The sequence below is a fragment of the Benincasa hispida genome, chromosome 6 (assembly GCF_027475165.1).
Source record: "Benincasa hispida cultivar pf3 chromosome 6, pf3_genome.v1.1, whole genome shotgun sequence".
NCBI lineage: Eukaryota > Viridiplantae > Streptophyta > Magnoliopsida > Cucurbitales > Cucurbitaceae > Benincasa > Benincasa hispida.
Genome location: NC_143483.1, coordinates 14197478 through 14213756, shown reverse-complemented (window position 1 = coordinate 14213756; position 16279 = coordinate 14197478). Strand labels below are relative to the sequence as shown.

The 16279-nt window shown below is 37.3% G+C and overlaps 1 protein-coding gene and 1 pseudogene across 1 annotated transcript; both read left to right on the top strand.

Annotated features, from left to right (window-relative positions):
- Positions 1 to 2502: 2502 nt before the first annotated feature.
- LOC120080281 (receptor-like cytoplasmic kinase 176) lies at positions 2503 to 5559 on the top strand. The gene is made up of 6 exons (XM_039034908.2): positions 2503 to 3042; positions 3600 to 3919; positions 4111 to 4246; positions 4376 to 4518; positions 4605 to 4728; positions 4943 to 5559. Exons 1-6 carry the CDS (start codon positions 2991 to 2993, stop codon positions 5344 to 5346), a joined length of 1179 nt encoding a protein of 392 aa, XP_038890836.1. The 5' UTR covers positions 2503 to 2990; the 3' UTR covers positions 5347 to 5559.
- Positions 5560 to 10250: 4691 nt separating this feature from the next.
- Positions 10251 to 14425, top strand: LOC150035442 (uncharacterized; annotated as a pseudogene).
- Positions 14426 to 16279: the final 1854 nt, after the last annotated feature.

Here is a 16279-nt window from a genome sequence, read left to right as displayed (position 1 = left end):
TTTAAAATATTAATAAGATTAAGACTTTAGGATAATGAAAAAAATAATAAATAAATAAATAACTCTTCTTAATTCTTATGCAATTTTGATTGGTTATTTATCTTTTATTTACGTTCGGTGAGACAAACAAAGTACCACAGGACAGGTAAGAGGTCAACAAGTCAACGTTGCCGGCCGATTTATTTTTTTCATTTTATTATTATTATTATTATTTAAAGAAAATCACAAGTGGTCGCTATTTATATTATTTAATAATGCAAAATTAATCAATTATCGTCATTAATGGGCGCCGCAGTTTTATATGTGCTTTATCTTATGATGGGTAAGATTGATTCACGTGATTTACCGTCACTTGAAAAGTAACCTGTTAATGGTAATTTTAAAAATAGACTTCAATTAATTATTTTTATGGTTGTTTACAACTTTTTATAATCACATCGAGATACAAGGTCTATTTTCAAATTTGTAATTAAATAATATAATCTGATTGAGGAATAAAAGATGTTCAATTTTTATAATCACATTGAGATGTGAGGTCCATCTTGAAATTTGTAATTAAATAATGTAATCTATAAAAGATGTTCAATTTGATTATAGTTGAAAATTACGCGAGGCCCACTACTTTTACCATTACCATCATAATTATCTTTACCGATATTGTTACTGTAATAATATGAAAATTATTAATTTGTCACATTTATTGTTGTTTACTGTTACCGTTACTATTATTGAGGGTTAAATAATAACGATAATAGTAAAATATGACGGATTTATAATTCTAAGTAAACGTGATCAAAAGTAATTCAATTGTGTTTGTGATTCAGACCTATTATGATTCATCTATCAATGAAATCTCATTCTGATTATGCCAATTTTCATTCAAGTTTTGTAAATGTGACATTAAATCATCTAACGAAACAAATTTAGTATCATAGTACTTACTAGTTCTCTTCATTATTTGATACGTCATTAAATGATTTATTCACTTATTTCATAAACCCTATATAACTCTTAAATATTACTTTTGTGGTGAGCAATTAATTGAGGTAGTATGAAAAGTTCTCCATACAACCATAATCTTAGAAATTTTCTCATCATCTACATATAATTTAGGCTCCGTTTGGTTACCATTTTATTTTTTGTTTTTATTTTTTAAAAATTAAGCCTATATGATCTATATTTCTTACCAAGATTTGCATCTTTCTTAAGTACAATGGTTGAATTCTTAGCCAAATTCCAAAAACAAAAACAACTTTTTGAAAACTACTTTTTTTAGTTTCCAAAATTTGGCTTGGTTTTTTAAACCATTGGTGAAAAATAGATAACAAATGATGAAATTTGGATGTGGAAGTAATGTAGATAGGCTTAATTTTCAAAAACAAAATTATTACCAAACAGGGCCTTAATGTTTGGGGTAAATAATGTTTTGGTTCATGAATCTCTAGTATAGTGTCTATGTTGCCAGTCCATTAATTGATCTACATTATGTTATAGTTAATTTTGGACCTATTAGGAAACGCAAGAGGATGTGTTAAAGACTAAGGGTAAAACTGAAAAAATGACTCCCATCTCAGACGAACACAAGATGCATAGAAAGTAGGCCCGGGTGAGGAGCCAACTAATAGTAGGCAAGACAAGTGAGCCACCAAACCTAATTCGCTCAACTCGAACTCAGAAACTGATACCGAGGCCAATCAACACATTTTGTAGGCCCTAACTGGTGCCCCCATAGTAGGCCTGATCTAACCCTCTAAAGTGTCATTCCTAAGGGGACATAGAACGGGTAACAAATAGGCCCAAGTGAGGCATTGACTCTAGGGTAGCTTGCTCCTCTATTTGGTTCCTCTTATGTGGCCCGATCCCTCTCTCCATTGTTCCATTCTTAAAAAGAAGAGAGAAACCCTAGGTTAGCCCCACTATATATAGAACATGATATGATGAACTCCAGATCAGGTAAAGTTTAGACCCATGTGAAGGTCAGATGAAGGTGAGTTTCCTTGACTAGATTTAACCAACAACACTGTAAAATTTATTTTGTTAAACCGTACTAAGTTTTTCATAATAGAGACTAAGCTGTCACAAATTATAAAATACACAAACTAAATTTACTTATTAAAGTTAATGAACTAAATTGTTGAAAGTTTGAAATTTCAAAAACAAAATTACGAATTAGGGTTTAAGGACTAAATTTTCTACTTTCATGAAAGTTGAACAATCACAAGTGTTTTTTTAACTAAAATGTTACATCACAAGTGTTTTTTTTTAACTAAAATGTTACATACTACTCTCCATCTCTTTTATTATTTATCATAAAAGAAGCATTTAAAAATAATGTAAAGCTCCTAAAATCAAATAATATACCATTTTGAATGGGAAGTATAACGAGTTTTACATTATTCTTAAGTAGCCTAGTAGATAGCGGAGGCGGAATTAACTCATCCAACAGCTGAAGTTAATGCTATATTGAATCTACTTCTTCCCATTTGCAACTCTGTCTTTCCCACTTGGTTGGTTGACAGTGGTGTTAGTGTAGGCCAAATGCCAAGTCAACCCCTTTACACTTTTGTCCTCAGCTTCTTAAAAATAAAAACCCTTCCTTTCTTGATAGGAACGAATAAAAACTCTTTCCCCATAACCCCCAAACCCAAAAGGCCAAAACAAAACCACGCGCATACTCCCAAATCATAGTTCATTTCAATTCAAGCCCCAGAACTCTCTCTCTTACCCATTTGAATCTGAATTTGATTTTTCTTTTTTTCGTCCAAGTCATTCAAATTAGGGGATTCTTTTGACAGCTTGGTCATGGAAATCCTTCTCCCTTTTCACACTTGCAAGACAAATCCACTTCCTATTCACGGGCTAGCCTTGCGCTAGCTCTCACCCTTTTCCCCATTTCTTCTTGGCTTCTCTCCCTTTTTCGCTATTTCCCATTTTCCCTCTTCTATAGCTGCTGCTCTCTCCTCCAAAGCTTTCTTTTGAGCTTACTGTTCATGGGGTCCTGCCTCAGTGCTAGGATTAAAGCTGAGAGCCCTCTTCACAACGGTTTGGACCCTTTACTTCCTATTTTTCACTTCATGTTTACTTGGGTTTCTAATTTATGATCTCTTGTGTTTGCTGTTTCTGGGTTCTCTCTGATTATGGTTTAGTTGATTGAGATTTGGGTTGCCTTTTATAGCTAAAATGGTTTGATTGGAGGGAGCAATTTTGGGAATACTTTTGTTTGATTCATGTCATAGTTCGAAGGGTTACATTGTAAGAGGATGTGGATTCGTGAAAAGGGTCTTTGGAGGTTCTACTTTTAGGATATTGTTTTCGATGTCTCTGATGGGAAAACTAAAGCAGGCATTAGGTTGATTGTACTGGGTATTGCTGATTGTCTTCTCTGATGAGGGAATATTTTCTAGATTTTGAATCAACTTAAAAACTAGATCAAACATGCTAATAGCCTTATGAAGCACCAATTTTCATGTTAATCCTGTGGTTTTGTTGCTTGCCAATAAATGACTGTTTGCTTCTGCTTATGAGTTATGCCCTTAGTACCTAGGTCTTCCATACACAACACTTTGTAATAGAAGTTTTATATAATGCCTCCTCCACAGGGTTGAGCTCCAAGTATGCAAGAGATGGAAATGATAAAGGTAATTCAACCAGCAAGTCATCTGTCTCGACCCCTCGGACCCCTCGAACGGAGGGCGAGATCTTGCAGTCCTCCAACTTGAAAAGCTTTGCCTACAATGAGCTTAAAACTGCCACTCGAAACTTCCGGCCTGATAGTGTCTTGGGTGAGGGTGGTTTTGGTTCTGTCTTTAAGGGGTGGATTGATGAGCAGTCCTTTGCAGCTACCAAGCCCGGGACTGGCTTAGTCATTGCAGTTAAAAGACTCAACCAGGAAGGTTTTCAGGGTCACAGAGAATGGCTGGTTAGGATCACTTTAGCTGCTATCGTCTATGTTTTGTACTTTGAGTTGTTGCGCTGACATGATAAGCAAATTATAGCTTTGAGTTTATATTTAAATCTTCATGTTATCCTGCTTTCGAAATGGCATATGATCTTTTGTATTTCAAGTCCAAATATGAAGTAGGGTTAATTTGTGGATGTCTCAATGTGCAGACAGAAATTGACTATCTAGGCCAGCTGCATCATCCTAATCTTGTGAGATTGATTGGCTTTTGCTTAGAGGATGAGCATCGACTTCTCGTATATGAATTTATGCCCCGGGGTAGCTTGGAAAATCATTTATTTAGGAGTAAGCTATACTCTTATTTCACTTATTCAATTACGTTAACACTCACACAACGTGATTAACAAAGTTAAAACTCTCAATTGGTATGGCAAGAATGACTTAGATTCTCCTTTTATTTCTTTTGGGGATCAGGGAGTTCTCACTTTCAACCTTTATCATGGAGCCTCCGAATGAAAGTTGCCCTTGGTGCTGCTAAAGGTCTAGCTTATCTACATAGTGATGAAGCGAAAGTAATATATCGGGACTTCAAAAGCTCTAATATCCTACTTGATTCGGTATGCGAGACAATTCAACCTTTCCAGACCTATTTTACTGAAATATTTGTAGTTGATCTCATTTGTCTTCAACTTTGAAATGACAGAACTATAATGCAAAACTCTCTGATTTTGGATTAGCCAAGGATGGGCCTACAGGTGACAGAAGTTATGTTTCTACAAGGGTAATGGGAACATTTGGCTATGCAGCTCCTGAATATATGATCACAGGTATCTTTCATTTTGGCCATATATGTCCAATATCAGTCTTTTGAGTGGATGAAAATGTACAGGTCAATTTTTACAACAAGCCTCCTATCTTCTACTTTTGGAATTTTTCCTTGAATTTTCTTCCTAGCTTATGATTTGCCTTACTCTATTTCAGTTTGACTACAACTACAAGTTATTAAATGCCTAAACCTAGACATTTCCTTGACTTTTGAAGGTCATCTCACGGCCAAGAGCGACGTATACAGTTTTGGAGTTGTTCTTCTCGAGATCCTATCGGGGAGACGAGCTATAGACAAAAACCGACCATCTGGTGAACACAACCTTGTGGAATGGGCAAAACCCTACCTCACTAGCAAACGAAGAGTTCTTCAAATGTTGGACGTACGAATTGAAGGCCAATATTCAACAGGAGGAGCGCTGAAAGCAGCTAAACTTGCCATTCAATGTATATCGACGGAACCCAAGTTAAGACCGAACATGAATTCAGTAGTGAAAGCATTGGAGCAACTTCAGGATTCGAGTGAAACAAGTGGATCAAGGGGCCCTGTAAGCGAACCAATAACAAATAACAAAGCTGTTTCTTATCCTAGACCATCAGCTTCAGTGCTAAATCTATAGGAAATGGGACACGAAAGAAGAACATCGACGAACCGGTTAACATTTCAGCCGAACCAAGGATGTAAAGATTGTATTTGGATGATCTCCTCATGTTTGTACTGAAACATTGTACAGTTTCTTCTTTTCAATTTGGTTAATTATCCCCAGAATCAGTCCCCCCCCCTATGTTTTCCTGTTTCTGGCTTTGATAAGAATAAGATTTGATTCCACTAAGACGAGGTGTCAATATCATAAGCTTAAAACAGTCGTTTCAAACATATGCTTTAACAAAATAGAAAAGTTCTGCATATAACAGTGCTGTATTTGGCAGAAAATGAAAATATTTTATTTTATTGTTATATGGATCTAGCAATAAATCCCTCTAAAAGGATGGAAATTTTCCCTGTTTGGGGTTGTCCCCATTTTGGAAAGCAGCCTTCAACTTGAGTTTAAAAGCCAAAGCTGCAAACAACTTTGGTGTCTTTTCAGCTTTCTCAAAATGAAATCAATCCCCTGTGTGTCACATGGTTGCTTAATTTGACCATACACAATATCCAAATATTATATTTTGCTAAATATATTCCTTTGAATTATTTTGGGGTCAAACTGGTAAAAATATTTACTTGGACCAAGACATCAATGTTTGAATTCTCATTTCACATGTAGACCAAGAGATTAAATATTTGAAATTTCATTTCACATGTTGAACCCAAAAACAAATATAGTTGGAATCATTTTTCAATTTCATCCCTATGCGAATTTACAATTTTTATCCGTACACTTTTTATTTCAAAATGAAAATTATTATAATATTGTTGATTTTTTTTTTTTTTTTGAGACAGAAACAAACCAAACAACCAAACAAACTACCTCTTCACCTCTCCATCACAAACGAGATGGATAATACAATTAGGAAAAACATCTTTTCAGAGCAAAGAAAAATCTTGAGAGGATGCCAAAACTGCTATAACATGAGTAGTTTTATTTTCCTCTCTAAGAATCTGACAAAAAACAGAGATATTAACGGTGTTTGCAACAAAAATAATGTCCCCAATGAGGACTCTGATCTCAACTAAAGAGTTCTCCTTTTTGTTCAACAGATCAATAACTTTCAGAGCATCAAATTCCACCTCTAATGGGGGATTGTTCTTGAACCACTTGCAACTGCGATTAAACTCTTAAAAACAGCTTTAGCCTCCAACCCTTGCTAGTGCTCTTGCAACCCCCTAGGATCGACCGATCATTATAATCTCAAACAATTCACCCGACCCACATGAACCAGCTACATCAACATTAAGCTTCCAACAATCCACCTTCGACGACTACCAACAAGGACAAACAATGCTAGGAGTGGAAAGAGTTGACGTGGAGGGTGCACACATACCCCCAAACCCTCTTCCCACACACAGTGAAGTAAATAAATGCATTTTTCTAATAAATTGATAGTACAAACTTTATGCTAGGTGAGCTATATTCATATTGACCGTAAATAAATTCAAGCCTTAGATTAATTTGTAAATCAATTCAATTAACTCATTAAACCAAAAAAATTATAGAAGAGTTTGGTTTCAACATCAACTAAACCATGGTCAGAATTCTTTTCCTGTTCTATTCCATATCATGTAGAATCCAATTTCTTTTGAAAAGGGCTTTGGATAGTAATGAAAAAGGCAGTGATAATTGGTAGGTTTTCAAAACATTTATCTTTCCTTATTTGAAAGTTTTTCTAAGAAATTGTTCTTCAATTTGAAGAAAAAATTGAGAGAACAATAGCCCCAACAAATTTATACAAACTTAAGAGTTTTTATCTACTAACTTAAAAGTTTTATCGTTTACTCTTTTGGTTAAATTATATTGGTTAAATTATATTCTTGACGATAATATTCTTCCAATTCTATTAATTTGAAGAAAAAATTGAGAGAACAATAGCCCCAACAAATTTATACAAACTTAAGAGTTTTTATCTACTAACTTAAAAGTTTTATCGTTTACTCTTTTGGTTAAATTATAAGTTTAGTCCATAAACTTTGAAGTTTGTACTTATTTTGTCTTCGACTTTCAATATTGTAAATTTAGGCCACATTTACCAATCCGTAATAAAAATTGGTGTTCATATGAGATTCCATTGATAGATTAATCATAATGAGCCACAATTCTTCGATTATAAAAGTGGAAGTAGATCCCACATTTTATTTCGATTACGGAACACATGTAAATAACAACAAAGGTAATTAAATCGGCCTACTTTTTAAATTACCATTGGTTTATTGCGTTTCCCTGAGTAAACGTGACCTTAGTCCAATAGCTTCCAAATTTTTAAGAATTTATGATTCTAGTAGGATAAATTGAAAGTTTAGAGTTCCATTCAACATAAAATTTAAAAATATATTTGATAGATCAATTAATTATTCAAAACCTTGAATTTGTTAGTGGCCTATTATATACAAAATTGAAAATTTTGTAACCTATCAAACACATTCAAAAGCTTCGAAACCAAATAGACACAAACCAGGGATAAAACTTGTTATTTAACTTCATTCTTTTACACAACTGAAGTATAAACTTACGCAAACTTCTGGTCTGTTTAATCAAAAGAACAGTCGGTTGCCCAAAACATTTATGGAGAAAAAACATTAAGAGAGCATTTTGCTATCCCAAAGATAGAGAAAGCATAAAACTAATGACCACTCAAATGCTAATTAAAGTTTGAATCTTGAAATCAAACTATATGTCACAACAACAAACTAAAGTGCTAAAAAATAACTCCTTATGCAGAGAAAAACTTTAACCACCATTTTTTTCTTTCTTTCAGGGACTTTGTATAAAACTTCAAATGAACATCAATTTTCAGAAATGTCTGTTTAATCAAAAGAAAAATGAGGTTGACATTAAAGAAGTATTAAAAGCCAGACTTACACGATTCATTTCTTTTGGACGGTTCGGAAGAGGCGTGTGCTTCTCTCCCATTGCCAATGGCAGCAAACCATACTTCAAGCTTGGCGGTCATAAGCAGAAAAAAGACCATTAACAAGCTATCTGTTTTCCCTTCTATTGGAACTTTTCTAGCTTCTTCACCATGTCAAGCTGTGGTAACTGCAACTGCTTCAATGAGTGCCAGTGCGTGTATAAGTAGTTTTGCCCTACAAATTTTGCAGCAAATCTAACTAAGAGCTTACTTGTCACAAGACAATGATTCTGGTGTGGTTATCTGGAAGAGATCCTTGCTCTATCAGGATCCTGCAAGGTCTAAACTTGTCTTAATATTGCAAGTTCGTTAATATTGTCCTTGGTTGCCCATATGGCCGTAAAGATTTGGATCTCCGATTTCAAGAGATTAGTGTTGAGTTATGTTTGTGTTGGCTGAATGGATGTTTGTCGTATTCCCATGAAAGTTAATCTAGTGAAACTTTCCATTGTGATTGTGTTGTGGGGAAGAAGATAATCATTTTATTTTAAAACGAAAACAAGATTACTCATTGATATAATGAAAGAGTCTAATGCAGAACAAAATAAAAACTGCAAACTTGCCACTCTGAAGAAAAATTAAAAACAATCCAATCGAGTACATAACTCAAGATGAACACGTATTCCAGAAGACTTTAACTTGAACAATCCTGAAACAACAAGAGGAAAAGCTTCCACTACAACATCTCACAAAGATTGCCAAGAGCACATTAAAATGATTGATGAAATTTCAAAACCAAAGAAGAAGAAGAAATCAGCTGCTGCAAAAAAACCAACTAATAGCACCTCTTCCGAGAACAATAAGAAGACAACTTTGATCATCAACAAACAAAGAAACAAAGAGGACACGCCGGGAATTCCAAAACTCCAATCCCACTCTTTTGAGAATGAGCACTAGCAAATTGAAACTTCTTCACCTTTGTCTCAAGATACTCTGATGCCTGTTCTTGTGAATATAGGCTGCCTCATTTGAATGGACAATGAGGCCCCTGTTGTTCTAAGATAAGATCTTCATACTTGAGGCACCTCCCTTGGAGATGGGATTTCTTGCAATTGAAAGCCACATGCAGTAACTAAAGAAGAAAATTGAGAGGGGATTTGAGAAGGAGATAATTGTGAAGCTCTTACAGGAGAATGTTGCTGTTGCAGGAGGAGAGTTCTAAAGATTTCCCCCAAATGATCAGGTGAGACTTCTTCCTCGGCTGTTGCTTCTGGAGTCTTAATCAAGTTCTTCCCTGCTTACGCTGACATTTGACTCATCTTCTGAATCGTGGGATGTTTGCCTTTTGTAGTTTTGGGAGGAGGTTCCTTGGATAAAAGAACCTTTTGAGCCTGGGATGATGAAGTTGGTGTTACCAATTGTTGAAAATAGGGTTATTAACCTAGGGGTATTTATGTAATTGTGTAGACCTCTAGGGTTTGTTACTGTCTATTTATAGAGTGTGTCCTTATATATTCAATGTATCAGATTAAAATAATAAGAAAAGATCTCTAAATCGTGTTTTTTCTCCCTGTACTAGGGTTTTCACGTAACTGTGTTGTCATTCTCTTCTCTTCTTTTATTTTTAACATGGTATCAGAGCTAGGCGATGAAACCCTAGCCGTTATGGAAGAAAACCAACCACAGTCATCTTCAGTTGATGGAACTTTGAGTTTTGACATGAAGACTGCTATTCGAGTGGCCGTGAAGGAGTGTTTTCAAGCAGCCCTACCGGAGTTGATTTCTGCTATCCAGCTACAATCGACGGAGAGCTGACAGACAGAAGCACCGATCGAACCCAGACGAGCCTTCGATGAACGGACAAGTATAGTTTCGGTCGATTCAAGCTGTGGGTCGCCGCAATCCGAACCAATCGAGGCCAGATGCATCTTCGACGGACAGACAGGAACAGATCCAGTCGTTGCCATCCACGTCGTCACAGCATTCCGCACCAGTTGTATTCGTGCCGATCGATCATTCCATGCCAGGTCCGTTCAACCAACAAGGAGCCGCGCTGAACACGGTCGATCCTTATGCGCTAGGTCCGTTCGACCAACAAGGAGCTGCACTGAGCACCCACCTTGAGCAGTCCAGCCGGCTGGGGTTTTCACGTATACTAGCGAACCCCTTTCAGCCGGCGACTTCCTTCCAGCTGTCAGTGGCTGCTCCGTTTCCAACCGCTTGTGGTTCAACCCAATACCCAGATGATGTAAGACAACGGTTAGCTTATCTCCAACAACAGATTTCAGATTTGGATACAATGTTTGGCACAAATCCCCAACCGGTTCAACCAGTCTATTTAGAGAATCCGGTAAATTCGTTCCCTATTTTGCCAAATGTTTCTTATTTATCTGGCTCGATGGGCAACTCTGCAGGATTTCTTGTAGGAGAAAAATTAAATGGCTAGAATTATTTCTCCTGGTCTCAATCAATCCAAATGGCTTTGGAAGGGCGTCATTGGGTACTTGACGGGGGAGATTCCGAAGCCAGTACCAGGCGATCCACAAGAACGAATCTGGAAAGGAGAAGACTCGCTGTTACACTCTGTTCTCATGAATAGTATGGAACCTCAAATAGGCAGACCATTATTATATGCTGTAACCGCCAAGGATATCTGGGAGGCTGCACGACATTTGTATTCAAAGAGACAGAATGTCTCTCGACTGTATACGCTTCACAAGCAGGTCCATGAATGCAAACAAGGATCCATGGATGCTACATCTTATTTTAACAAATTATCAATGCTTTGGCAAGAGATGGACCTGTGTCGAGAGATTGTCTGGAACTGTGCATAAGACGGGGCTCAATGCTTGAAAATTGAAGAGGCAGACCGTGTGTATGTGTTCTTGGCTGGCTTAAATCCTAAATTCGATGGTGTCCGTAGTCGAATATTGGGTCAGCGCCCTTCTCCTTCACTCAGAGAAGTTTGCTCCAAAATACGGCTGGAAGAGGATCGGTCATGCGCCATGAATAATCTCATTACTACAACTGATGCAGTTGCCTTCATTGCAAAGTCGGTCAGTGCTGATGGCGATAAAAAAACCCCCCCACCTATGTGTGAATATTATAAGAAACCCTGACACACAAAGGACCAGTGTTGGAAATTGCACGAGAAACCTCCAAACAGCAGTCGACGACAGTCTCGTGACAAATCTAATACTGGTTGTGTCCTAGTAAGTAACTCAGTAGATGAACGTACTCAGAAGCAGTCTTCCGTTGATAGTAAGAACAATCTGAGTATGGTTGGGGTGAGTGCTATTGCACAATTAGGTAATTTCCCTTCATTTGGCCTTATTAGTATAAATGGTAAAAGACCATGGATTGTGGACTCAGGGGCCACATATCATCTTACAAGTTCTTCAGATCTGTTTATGTCGTATAGTCCAAGTGCTGGAAATGAGCATATTCCCATTGCAGACGGGTCTTTTGCCCCTGTTGCAGGGAAAGGTCATATCTCCCCGTCTGACTGTTTAATTTTGCGTGATACTTTACATGTGCCTAAAATCTCTTATAATCTGTTGCCTGCCAGTAAAATTACAAGGGATTTGAAGTGTAAGGCAATTTTCTCACTTGATTCTGTTTTGTTTCAGGATCTGAAATCGGGGATGACGATTGGCACTGCCTGGCACGATAGGGGACTCTATTTCCTTTCTAAAGAGGCTTCCTCTAGACATGATCATCAAACTGGGTTTATGTCGTTAAATTTTTCTGTTTCTGAAAATCACTTTATGTTATGGTATTTCCGTTTAGGATATCCGAATTTTCAATATATGAAGTATTTGTTTCCACATTTATTTCGCAATGTTAATACTTCCTCTTTAAATTGATGTGTGTATTTGTGCCAAGCAAAGTCGTGTTTTTTTCGGTCTCAGTCTTACAAACCCTCGAGTCCTTTTACTCTTGCTCATAGTGATGTATGGGGTCCCTCACCGGTTACCACTTTCACCGGTAAATGTTGGTTTGTCACGTTTATAGACGACCACACTCTTCTTACCTAGGTCTTCCTCCTCACTGAAAAATCTGAGATGTCATCCATTTTCCAAAAATTTTATACAACTGTCGAGACTCAATTCAAAACAAAGATTGGAATTTTACGAAGTGATAATGGGCGAGAATTCTTCAATACCTCCTTCAGGGATTTTCTTGTCTCTAAGGGTATTGTCCACAGAGCTCGTGTGCTTACACTCTGAACCAGAATGGAGTAGCCGAGTGGAAAAATTATCATCTAATAGAAGTAGCCTGGTTTCTTATGTTATCTATCACTCTTTCGTCATACCTGTGGGGGGATGCGGTTCTTACTGTAGCCCATCTCATTAATCGGTTGCTCTCTCGTATTCTTAATCTTCATACTCCATTAGAATTGTTTAAAGAGTCCTTCTCAACCACTCAATTAATCTCCAATGTTCCTCTTCGAGTTTTTGGTTGCGTTGCCTTTGTTCACTCCCATGGTCCAAACCACACAAAATTTACTCCTCGTGCTCAGAAGTGTGTCTTTGTTGGATATCCACTTCATAAGCATGGGTATAAGTGCTATCACCTGTCATCTCGTAAATACTATGTCTCCATGGATGTCACCTTCCTCGAGGATCAACTGTTCTTTCCTGTTAGTCATCTTCAGAGGGAGAACATGAATGAAAAGACTAACTGATCATCTTATGCTATTCCCGTAGAGTCAGCTCCTATTCATATCTCATCTTCTGAGCATGATGACCTGGTCCTTCCTACTAACCAAGTTCCTTGGAAAACTTACTATAGAAAGAATCTCAGGAAGGAAGCAGAGTCACCTGTCGAACCAGAAGCGCCGGCTCCAGTGCATGATCAGACCCGCCATCAGATCCCGGTACGTACATTCCTTAAACTAATGATGTTGATGTGTGTATGGAGACTGATGAATGCAGGAAAGATAAAGGCGAAGGAAGTAGTAATACTAAAAGAATGGCAAAAGAGGAGACAGTAGAGAATGAAATGATTCTAGCTAACGATGATGTGGAGGATACTACTGAAATCTCTAATACACAGATAGTCGATCATGATGAGGAGCCTGGAAAGTTGAAGGAATGTGATGCATCGCTTGATCTTCCTATAGCTTTGAGGAAAGGTACTCGTTCATGTACTAAATACCTTATGCATAATTACATGACGTATAGTAATATGGCAACTGAGTTCAAAGCATTCACTACCAGTTTGAACACTGTGATGGTTCCAAATGACATAAGTGTTGCAATGAAAAAACCTGAATGGCGGTCTGCTGTTATGGAAGAAATGAGATCTCTCGAGAAGAATGGAACTTGGGAACAGGTGGCTCTGCCTGAAGGGCACAAGACAGTTGGATGAAAATGGGTGTTTTTTATAAAATACAAGTCAGATGGGACAATTGACCGGTATAAGGCTAGGCTTGTTGCAAGAGGCTTTACTCAGACTTATGGAGTAGATTATTTTGAAACTTTTTCTCCTGTGGCCAAACTTAACACTATTCGAGTGCTTTTGTCAGTTGTTGTAAATAAGGATTGACCTTTACACCAATTTGATGTTAAAAATGCTTTTTTGAATGGGGAACTTGAAGAGGAAGTCTATATGAGTCCTCCTCCTGGGTTCGAGAGTTAGTTAAAAAACAGGGTGTGTAGATTGAGAAAGTCACTATACGGATTGAAACAGCCTCCAAGGGCCTGATTTGACAGATTCACAACTTTTGTGAAAGCACAGGGGTATGGTCAGGGGCACTCTGATCACATTCTTTTTACAAAAAGATCGAAATCAGGGAAGATAGTTGTTCTTATTGTCTACGTTGACGACATTGTTTTATCTGGGGATGATGATGCTGAGATCATGAGGCTCAAAACAAAGATGGCCGAAGAATTTGAAATTAAAGACCTCGGTAAACTAAAATACTTTCTGGGAATGGAAGTGGCTTGATCAAAAGAAGGTATCACAGTCTCTCAACAAAAATACACTCTGGACTTACTAAAGGAAACAACCATGGCTAAGTGTAAACCTGTTGACACACCAGTAGAGTACAATACGAAGCTCAGTGTGAAGAATGATAGAGTTCCTGTTAATAAAGAAAGGTATCAGCGATTAGTCGGGAAGTTGATCTACTTGTCTTATACAAGGCCAGATATTTCGTATGCAGTAGGTGTTGTCAGTCAGTTTATGTAAGCTCCCTGTGAGGATCATATGACAACAGTTGAACATATCCTCCGGTACCTGAAAGGAACTCCTGACAAGGGTCTGATGTTTAGAAAGACCGATAAACGATCTATTGAAGCCTACACTGATTCTGACTGGGCAGGTTCTATTATTGATAGAAAGTCGACGTCTGGGTACTGTACGTTTGTCTGGGGTAATCTAGTCATCTAGAGAAGTAAGAAACAAGGGATTGTTGCTAGAAATAGTGCTGAGGCTGAGTATAGGGCCATGAGTTTGGGGATTTGTGAAGAAATCTGGTTGAAGAAAGTGTTATCTGATCTCCAACAAGATAATGAGCTTCTGATGAAATTGTTTTGTGATAACAAAGCTGCCATCAATATTGCAAATAATCTGGTTCAACATGACAGAACTAAACATGCAGAGATTGACAGACATTTCATTAAGGAGAGATTGGACAATGGAAACATATGCATCCCTTATATTCCTTCAAATCAACAAGTTGCAGATGTGCTTACAAAGAGGTTACTGAGAGAGAGCTTTGATTATTGTGTAAGAAAGTTGGGCCTTGTTGATATCTATGCTCCAACTTGAGGGGGAGTGTTGAAAATATGGTTATTAACCTAGGGGCATTTATGTAATTGTGTAGACCCTTAGGGTTTCCTACTGTCTATTTATACAGTGTGTTTCTATGTATTCAGTGTATCAGATTAAAATAATAAGAAAATATCTCTATATCGTGGTTTTTCTCCCTATACTAGAGTTTCCACGTAACTGTGTTGTCATTCTCTTCTCTTCTTTTTTTTATTTTTAACACCAATTACAGTTGAAGAATGTCTTTTCCTTGGAGGACTTTTACTTTGAGAGACCAGAGTACGAACACACATGTCCCACTAGAAATCCATACGTGTCAAATGATTTAACAAAGAATCAGCCCGAGACTTGTTCTATAATCATAAAACGCTATGATCAATGTTTTCCCACAAAATCAACCAAAACCTGTAGAACTTACTATTGGTAATATGTTTCAATCTTATCAAGTGAAGGGAGGAAAAGTCCGCATATTTAAATTCCTATAATAAGCCATGAGGCCCATGACATGCTCTATTATGACGGGAAAAAGGGGAGCAGCTATGGCGCTGTCATCATGGAGAATGAGAAGAGGTAATTGTCTCAGCTCATAGACCATAGGCCATAGACCTTGAAAACAGCTGATTTTGAGCCCTATTTACCCTTAGACCCTCAAATTCAAAGGAATGGATATGAGAAAGAATTACGTAAATCATAAACAAAAGCATGAGTAGACTTGGAAGAAAAAGTGCAAACAGCAAAGACAAAAAAATTCCCCACAAATTGTTGACAAAAGGTGTTTTACAGCACCTGGAATCTAATGATAAATCTCTTGGTTCTGCAGCTCCTTTGATGCCATAGATATGGACTTCCCAGTGGCCGAGCACAATGACAAGTGCAGCTGCAACTCCTACAGCTGTAAGAACGGTGACTGCGGTAATTCAACACATGCATCTATATGAAAGCCAGCAATAATGTAGCCGTGAACAATATCTACTTCTGTTCTTCATCCATAGTCATGAAATGTTGGTCACTTCCGTGGCCAACATTTTCAATTTCCGTGGCCAAATGTTGGATACTTCCTCTCCTTCCATTTTCAATTTTGATCCTCTCATCATTGATTCAAATTGAAATCGAATTTATACAGTGGATGAAACAATCTAGAATGGCTTCAATACTTTACAGAATACTTTATATAATGCTACACAACTCGACAAAATCTAATAGAACAATTTCTTCAAAATTGTAATGCTATGCTGCTTCTAATCATTTTTACAGCTTAGCTCAAATACGTAG

What these genes read in the sequence shown, in the direction of transcription:
- LOC120080281 (XM_039034908.2), top strand. Translation starts at nt 2,991, where the DNA reads ATGGGGTCCTGCCTCAGTGCTAGGATTAAAGCTGAGAGCCCTCTTCAC. An exon ending in TGAGAGCCCTCTTCACAACG is followed by an intron (nt 3,043 to 3,599) that starts GTTTGGACCCTT and finishes CCTCCTCCACAG; the next exon opens with GGTTGAGCTCCAAGTATGCA. An exon ending in TCCTGAATATATGATCACAG is followed by an intron (nt 4,729 to 4,942) that starts GTATCTTTCATT and finishes TGACTTTTGAAG; the next exon opens with GTCATCTCACGGCCAAGAGC.